The sequence below is a fragment of the Gekko japonicus genome, unplaced genomic scaffold (assembly GCF_001447785.1).
Source record: "Gekko japonicus isolate JY-2015 unplaced genomic scaffold, Gekko_japonicus_V1.1 scaffold1488, whole genome shotgun sequence".
NCBI lineage: Eukaryota > Metazoa > Chordata > Lepidosauria > Squamata > Gekkonidae > Gekko > Gekko japonicus.
Window position 1 is genome coordinate 176,011 of NW_015167094.1, and position 8,676 is coordinate 184,686.

At 52.4% G+C, this 8,676-nt stretch overlaps 1 protein-coding gene across 1 annotated transcript in view; it reads right to left on the reverse strand.

Moving 5' to 3' along the window:
* Window positions 1-1,251: 1,251 nt before the first annotated feature.
* Window positions 1,252-8,676, reverse strand: part of USF3 (upstream transcription factor family member 3) — a 28,939-nt gene continuing 21,514 nt past the window's right edge. Inside the window, exons 6-8 of the mRNA XM_015412908.1 lie at window positions 8,355-8,524; window positions 4,676-8,291; window positions 1,252-4,587 (exon numbers count right to left, since the gene is read on the reverse strand). Coding sequence (XP_015268394.1) covers window positions 1,928-4,587; window positions 4,676-8,291; window positions 8,355-8,524 — 6,446 coding nt within the window. The 3' untranslated portion in view covers window positions 1,252-1,927. The remainder of the gene's footprint in view (window positions 4,588-4,675; window positions 8,292-8,354; window positions 8,525-8,676) is intronic.

Genomic DNA, 8,676 nt, shown 5'->3' on the forward strand with positions numbered 1-8,676 from the left:
AATACAAAAGGGAAGCCGTGTAGACCACCACCACAAATACAGGGTCTGACTATCCAGGCATATGTCCTAAGGGGGAGAAGGGGAAGCTGTCAGCCCCACAAAGGAAATAATGAGAAGAACCAACTACGAAAAAGCACAAGCAAATCTAAATAAACTTTTATACAGGGATTTATAATTTTCCAATATTTTATAGTTTTGTCTCACCGGAGGAACACATTTGTACTTGTATACCAGAGATCTATGACGGCACTGCACAACTGGAAGCCTGTCACTTTTTCATGGATTCTGTCCTTGAATTATTTACCTCACAGAGTCATTTATGGACTAATGATATTGTATTATCATGTAACCACGATTTATGGGAATTTGTTCCAGTTGTTGACACTATAATAGTGACTGTACATTGTGGCAAGATGATTATTGCATACAAAACATTAATACGGCTTTGATACAGCTTCTGAAACACTGTAAACAAAAGACTGAGACAAATTTATAAAACACTAGAAAACTATCCATTTTGGTGTAAAGGTTTATTTAGGCTTATCTGTGGGTGCTTTTTCGTAGTTGGTTCTTCTCGTTATTCCTGTATTATTCAGCCACGGTCCTCTTTACTGTTGGCCCAACAAAGGAACTGGCTTAAGCTAATAACCTGCTGAGAATAATGTGGCTGCCAGTAAGACAGCTGCTTGTTTTGAACAATGCAAAGGGGCCACTTACTCCCACAAACCCCAAGTGCATGTTATTTCCCTCAACGTCCACTCATTACACTGTCAACTCATTTTTATTGTTGTTGTTTTAAACCAATCGCTGCCAGCCAACATTTTAGGTTGCCCCTCCCCTGGCTCATCCAGCCCTCAGAGGGGAAAGTGCTCTACCTAAGCGCAACATAAGATGCTCTCGTTAGCACTCTGCATCCGGCTTGCCTCGTCCTCCCATTGGGCCCTCAAGCATCCTTCGCTTGATATAGGTGCCAAGAGGGAAGGCCTAGCTGGAGGAAAAAAAGAACCCCCCCCGCCCCATTTTTTTTTTACAAGGATACAAAAGGGAAAGGAGGAGCCCACCTTGAGAAGGTGCCACGCAAGACAAAGAAAAGATACCCTGAGAAAGCTCACAGCTTACAAGCCAGTGGAAGCAAGAATGAAAATGCCACGCTGGGGGTGGGGTGGGGTGGGCAGGGGAAAGAGAACCACCGCCGAAGTGTAATAAATTATTGTTTTTTAATCTAGAAAAGCTTTTGATAGAGAGCAGTAAAATAAACATTTAAGAAGGGAAATAAATTATTTTCATTTACACTCCCCCCCCGCCCCCAATGCACCTCCTTAGGAGCAAGGTGTGGAATTAAACTTGGGGGCAGGCATACCAGAGATTTACCACCTGAAGTCCGCCGTAACATAGTTTAACAGCTTGTTTTAATGCAAACCCCCCCCAAAGAAAAAGATCGAAATGATCTCAAAACAGACTCAAAAATGTTCCTAGTCAGGGGTCGCTGCTTGAGGATGGACCAAAAGGTCGCTTTTGGACCTTGGACCAAAAGCTCTCGTCTCAAGCATTATAAATGCAATTTGAAGCATTCGTGTCCCTGGAACCCATTTTGCCCAGGACTGATCTTGGCACTAGCATAGAATCTGGAACTCTCAGATTAATGTACACTGTCGAGACAAATATAGGCATTGCATTCTTACTCTGACCTGTAAGCGCGGAGATAGGCACTGATGCTTTTGGTTGGCAACGTGGGTGTGTAGAAATACAAAAGCACCTGCCTACATACACGCATTTCCCACAAACAAACAGTGGTGCTGCAAATGGCCTCTTCAGGGAATGGAAACCCCAAACCCATGCATATCTGTATGCACGTACGTGTACACACGCAAGTACATAAAACGCACAAGAAACCCACCAGTCAGCCTGGCTTCCAGTCCACTACTTTTCACACAGCTGAGCTGCAATCATGACCCAAAATATGGCTTATATTATGAGCAGGCCGGTTGGACGGTTGTTTGGAAGAATCAGAGGCAGAAGTGTTGGCTATCGAGAGCAGAGGTGAGATGGCCGAACCGTCCGGAGGAAGAGCTGTGGCTATCTCTGGGAACAAAGAAGTCAAATTAAAATTGGACAAGTGCGATGAATTGGCCATGTGCATCGGGGCCATGTCCGTCAGAAGAGGGAAACTCGGCTGGGCAAAGCCCACTGGTCTGGGAGGAGACAAGATGGAGCCAAACCGATTGTTCAGACCTCCGCCATTGGGCTTCTCTGTGCCTGGATTAGGAAACATCTGATTGGGAAAATAAGGAATTGAAATGTCATTGGACAGGGGGGGATGAGCAGGAGAATATGGTGGGTAGAAGGATGGCAGCGTATTTTGGGGGTCTACTGGAATCAGGGCTGGCGTTCGAGTAGCACTGGACTGAGTCACCGGCGGAATGAAGGATGCATTGGCGTTTATTGGGGGGTTCATCCCGCCCTCTGGAATAAAAGGGAAGCCAAAATTTTGAGACAAACTGTGCTGATCTGGAGCGGCACTATCATTAGACACCTGAGGGCCGTCAGGCATGAATCGCACAATGCCACCTCTTTTCTCCAGGGTAGGCTGCTGCCGTCCGAGGATCATACTGCTGCTGGAAGGCAAAGGAAGGTGGGGGACGCATTCAAACGCATTCCCGTGTCTCTGGTTTCCAGACCGATTCCTTTCTGCCTGACGGATTTTAGAACCGCCGTTCTCCTGCAGCGGATGCCTTGAGCGCTGCGTGACGGAAGAATTCGGCTGACGAACTGACGGCGGGACTTGCTCAGCATTCCCACGAGAGACTGGCGGGTGGGGAAGGGCCGGCCGGACGCCTCCGTGCACATTGCTCGAAACGGGTGTATTCATGGGACCTTTGCCTCCGTGGCTCTCTGTCATTCTCATGGGATTCGTCTTTTGAATCGAAACGCTGGGGCTCGTGTTGCGGCCCTGAATATCTCCGGAAGACGAAGAGCTTGAAAAGGGAATATTTAAAGAATTGCTCCTGTTATTAATAGCACCAAGGGACATGTCGCAACTTTCCCTATTCTGCCCTTCACCATCTCTTCGAATATGGATGTTCTCCCTTGCTGGAGGACAGTTATACTCAATGATGGAAGAAGCACCACACTGTGGATTCCTCTGATGTTCCGAAATTAATCGCTGGCCTCCGCCTGATTGATCTCCGAGATGAGGGGCAAGTAAACTCTGCATGAAGCTTTGGTGGCAAGTATTGTCATTGTCCCGGGAGGGAGGGAGAGGGGTGCCCGTTGAAATCCCTTGAACCGGTGGATAGGATAATCTTTTCTGCCTGTCTATGGACGGTCCAGCATTCTGAGCTATTCGGAAAGCCTGAGTCTGCATACCCCTGAGGGATGGCATCGAATTACCTATATCACTGTTCCTAGAGGACTGCACCTCAAAGTTGCCACCAGGCTGCTGGTTAGTCCCACTTGGCTTGAACGTCTGGCACTCAGATAGCCTTTGAACCTCCGACCCGACAGTGTGGTCTATAGACATATGACCTTGCATGTTATGAATCGCCAAGCCTTTATTCCTGGACACGTCGAGGTAATTTCTCATTTCGAGCTGGTCTGGAACTCTTGAGCTCTGAATGGATAGTCCTATTCTCTGCTCGGAATTAGAGGGGGATTTCCCAATCAGTGCCTCCGCAGAGTAACTGCTAACCCGGTTTCTTTCTTGCCTGTGCGGGGCACAAGTCATATCTGACGGCCTGGTGACGATACTGGGCTGGGACACCATCTGCTGCTCCAAAGCCCTGGAGGTCATCAGCCTCTGCATCTGGCCGTGGCCACCCACATGTTCCGAAGACACTCCCGAGCCTGGCTGTCTGTTGCCCACATCTGGCTGCTGCTGCTGCTGGTGCAGAACATCCGGGTTCAAATGGCTCTGCGGATGGCTGTGGTGGGTCCTAGTACCTGCGGGATTCTCACAACTCTTCTCCGGCTGGGATGGCGCAAAGTGCTGCTGCATTTGCTGGATCTGCGGGTGGTGGGGGTGAGGCTGGCCGCTCTTCTGCCGCGCTTGCTCGTTCCCGTGATGCTTCTGCTGCAAACCGAGCGGAGTGGGCTGGGCTGCTTGGATCAGGCTCCTCTTCTTTTGCATCTGCGCCTCTTGGTGCATGACTCTTTGCTGGTGGACGCTGTGGGCTTGAGAGTGGAGAGAGGCCTCGGTGTGAGGGATGTGGTGCTGGAGCTGGTACAGGTGATGCCTGTCTCTCAGCTGTCCTGCCTGTTGCTGCTGCTGCTGCTGCTTTATGTACAGGTGGTTGCTATGAAGATGGGTCATTCCTTGAGCGGGGGCGTGCTGAAGAGGCGGCAAGTGCTGCTGTCCTGCTTGACCGGGCTGATCCGAGACAGAAACCTGAGGATTACACTGAACTTCGGCTTGCCGCAGAGCTGGGGGCACAAAATTGCCAGCGGGGAATAATCTGCTATGACCAATGTCGGCATGTCCTTGACTGCTTACCGACACTGCCGGATTGGAGGAATTGGTCGGGATCTGACCGACAAGGATTTGCGTCTGGTTAGCAATGTTGTTTGCCTCTTGGCTTAGCAAGGCCATGCCTTCGAGTTGCAGAGGTGCCGTTGAGCACTGCTTCTGTCTTTTCGGAGCGGGCAATGTTGTTTGCCTCTTGGTTTAGCAAGGCCATGCCTTCAAGTTGCAGAGGTGCTGTTGAGCACTGCTTCTGTCTTTTCGGAGCGGAGAGCAGGTGATCGTCCTGAACGGCCCGCTTGGCCGAATCCTTGCGGCTCTCCTGGCTCGGCTGCTTCAAGTGCGGCTCGCGCATCTGACTAGGAGCCTGCATGGCATTCGTCCGAAGGGCAGACAGCTGTTCTGGAGTGTATTCTGTAATGAGGGCCGGAGACCGCCCTGGGGACTGGCTCATGTACGAAGCGGCAGGCATTGCGGGCGTCCCTGATGCAGGGACAGTTGCTTGATCTGAAGACAAAGGCAAACCCGAGCAACTTGCAGGCGGGTGGATGATGCAGCTTTGGTGGATAAGGTTATTGACACTCAGGCTCGATGCACTCGAAGACTGGGAGGCTAGCAAATCCGCGCTGGACATTTCCACTCTCAGAGAACAGCCCTGTTTCTCGGCTGACCTATCAATGTTCATTTGCGCTGAACTCTGGGCGCCAAAGCTGCTCGGCGCTGTTTCTATTTGGGGGGCGTCTTTAACTGTGTGTGACTTGAAAGGTGTTTCTCTTCCTAGAGATGCTACGTCCTCACCCTTGGGAGCAGCACTCTGGGCCACGGCCACGGCACCTTTCGCAAGGGTCTCTTGATCGAAAATGGCCCTTGCCGCTAGAGCGACGATATCGGTTTGCTCAGAAAATGTGCAGCTGTTACATGTATTTACGGAAGTGCTGCTGGGAACACTCTCCCGACACGTGTCTGGCAACATGGACGCCACAGAGAAGCCACAGCTGCTCCCTGAGCTGGTTGACATGGGCGAGTCTGTTTGCCTGTTGGCGACTACCCCCTCTGGTTCAGCGGAGCAGGAATGAGACGGTGTCAGATTTCCCCCTTCAGTGCTCATCAGTAAGAGTTCCTCTTGTTTCCCCACCAAATCATCACTGGAGTCTATAACCGGTTTGGCGCTTTGGGCAGAGAAATCAGAGTGTGCCACCTGGACCGGGAAGGTTTTTTGTACAGCGTCTCCTTCTTTACTGAGTTCAGAGAGCATCTTGGTTAGACCTTGACCTTCTAGCAGATCTGTGGCTTGAATGGCAATAGAGCAATCTTGCCCCGCCCTGCAGTCCTCCGAAGCCTCTGCTCCAGGAATGCGCTCAACAGGTGCCCCATTATTTGTTACAGACAACCCAGAGATCTGAGATGTTGTCGTAGGCAAGTCAGAAAATGCCGAAGGGCTGGTGGAAGCGCACTGGGATGGCTCAGCTAACTGGGAATTTGTTGCTGAGTTATTAGCCTGAGGTCTACTCGTCTGAAGAGATGGAGACACGGTGTCTTGGGGATCCGGAGCCACCGCTGTGAACTGCCCAGGAGGAGATGACCTCGGCCCTGCAGCTGCATTCAGATCAGGTGCCGGAGCAGACACCGCACAATGTTCAGCTCTCTCTTTGGGATGAGACTCAGAAGCGCTGGCATCATTTGGTGCCCCCCTGTCGCTGAACGGCGGCAGAGCTAAGCTTCGCAACGCCGCGCCGGCAGGCACGTTTTCAAGCAAGAGGCCGCTTGCCGGACGCTCGGGTGCTGCTTCCACAGCCCCACCATCGAGCTTCTTGGCGTCTTTGCCGCAAGGATTCGTCCGACACGCCAGGTTGACACTGGCAGCTGAACATTTCTTAGAGCTGGGTTTCTTGCTAGGCCGCTTGGGGCCCAGACTGGAGAGCAGATCCCCAGAAGGTTTCGGCTGGGAGTCATCCCCTGGCTGTGAAACGCTGGTCAAGAGACTGTTCTCCGCCGTCGAAGAGGGCGTGGCGGGGGTCGCTGCCAGCAGAACGCGGTCGCTCGGCGCAGCTTGGCTGCTGGCCATGGTCGGATTGGCAGGCTGCGTGACGGGCAGCTGTAGGCAGCTCTGACCGGCCATCTGAGATATGCTTTGATTGAGGTGAGCGAGAGCACCAAAGGTGTTGAGGGCGACGTTGGTGTTGGGGTCCTCACTGGTGGTCGGCTGGATAATTTGCATAGGGGCCTGATCTGAAGCTCCGGAGCAGGACTTGACGGGCTTCAGAGCAAACAACTGCCCGTTCAGAGAAACCGTCTGCGGAAGCTGCTGGTTGTTCGACACCGCGACGGAAAACGTCTGCGTCGAGCTAGAAGACGAGGAAGAGGACGGCCTGGGTAAGATGTGGACAAGGTGCTTCCCACCGAACGTGTGAGGACCAGAAGCGTTGGGGACGGGGTTGCTGGCGCTCCCTGCGGGAGAGGCACCGTTCACGGGCACCCTAACGGGTGGCGGGGGAGGTGGCGGGGCGGAGAAGAGGGAGAGCGGGTTCTGGTTGGCGGTCTGTATGATCACGATCTGTTGGCTAACGGCTTGGCTGGGAACATTGGCTCTCAACACGGGCGGGCACGGGGCGGCACTGGGGGGCTGGAGAATGATGACGTTTTGATTGGCAGGCGGGGCGGCGACAGCCGAGCCCACGGGCTGGGCCATCTGGATCACCTGCATGGCTGGATTCAACGGGAGAAGGCTGCCTGCAAGCTGGGCGAGAACCTGCGTCTTTGCGACTAGCGGCTGCATAGGTAAGGCTGGGCAGGAAGGCAAAGTGACCACGATCTGCTCAGGCGTCTGCTCGTCCACAGGCGGAGGATTGCTCAAAGTAGCGCTGGTGGCCGAGCACCTGTTAGGAACGCAAGCTGTCGCGCCGGCGGCATGAACTGGCTCGTTTGACAAGCCCGCCATCACGCTGGATGGAGCGTGGTTTAGAGGCTGGACGGTATTCCCCGCGAGTTGCAAAGTAGTCCATGTCGTCTGGGTGTTCCCCGCCGAGGTGATGCGTGACAGGCTACCGATGTTTTTGGAGCCCGGAGTGCCGATGGCTGAAGAGCTGGGGAACGGCCACTTTTCTAAAGTGGTGGCAGGCAAAGGGTTGAGTTCGGTGACGGCCCTTGCCGCTTCCGCGGCAGACGTTGCAGGCACTCCACTGCCACTTCTCCCATGTGGACTTCTGCAGACGCTTCCTGGTGGAAAGCCATCAACAACGGACAATCTGGTGGAGGGAATACAGGTGGGATCGGGTACGGAAGCACCACAGCTTTCCTGGGACATACTCCTTGAATCCTCTTCAGAGGTCACCACTGCTAGTTCAGTATTTGGTACGTCCGTATCAGCCCGGGAGGAAAGGCTGATGTTGGGCCCACCGGTTTCCTTGAGTAACCTGGAACTCTCTTGTCCATTTTTAGGTTTGGTGGCGGCAACCTCCCCTTGCAGTGAGTTCTGCAGTTCAGGGGGCATCTTTGCTGGTTCTGACGCATTCTGGGAGCTAGCCGCACTGGTGGCCATAAGCACACGCTGCTCATTCTCAGAGGTAGAGGGCTCGAGAATTTTCTTGGCTAGATTTGGTAGACCTGGCGTCAATGGTGGAACTGACGTCTCAACCCCTGACTTGATTTCTGTGGAGTAGATACCAGAAAGGGTGACAGGAGTGACAAGATTGCAAGTTCTCTGGACAGGGACAACATTAGCCGTTTGCTTTGGTAAGTTATGACTGATGTTAAAGGTTATTCCTTGGACTGATGTCCCCTGGTTATTTCCACCCAGTTGACTCCCATTGGAATAGACAATGATGTTCTTCTGCACCTGGTCGCCGGGGATAACCACCGAGACTTTCGCATTGCTGAGGTTTCCTTTCTTTTTTTGCACCTGATCACTGGGGATCACAACGGAAACTTTTGCATTTTTGAGATTCCCTTTCCAGTGGATGGTGGGGTCGTCGTAAAGGCAAATGTCGTTGGCTTTCAACAATGCGATGTAGCGCGCATTTTCTTTCTGAATGTCGTCCAGTTGGACCCGCAGCTTCTTTATTTCTTCTGCTGCAAAACAATTTTTTTTAAAAAACAACGTTATTCAACTCACTGGTCAAGGATCCTGGAAAAACTGTACTGCACCTAAAGGCAGTAATCCCTAATGAGTGTTCCCTCTAAGCTGAGCTAGTGTGAGCTAGATCACAGACTTTCAGCCTCCG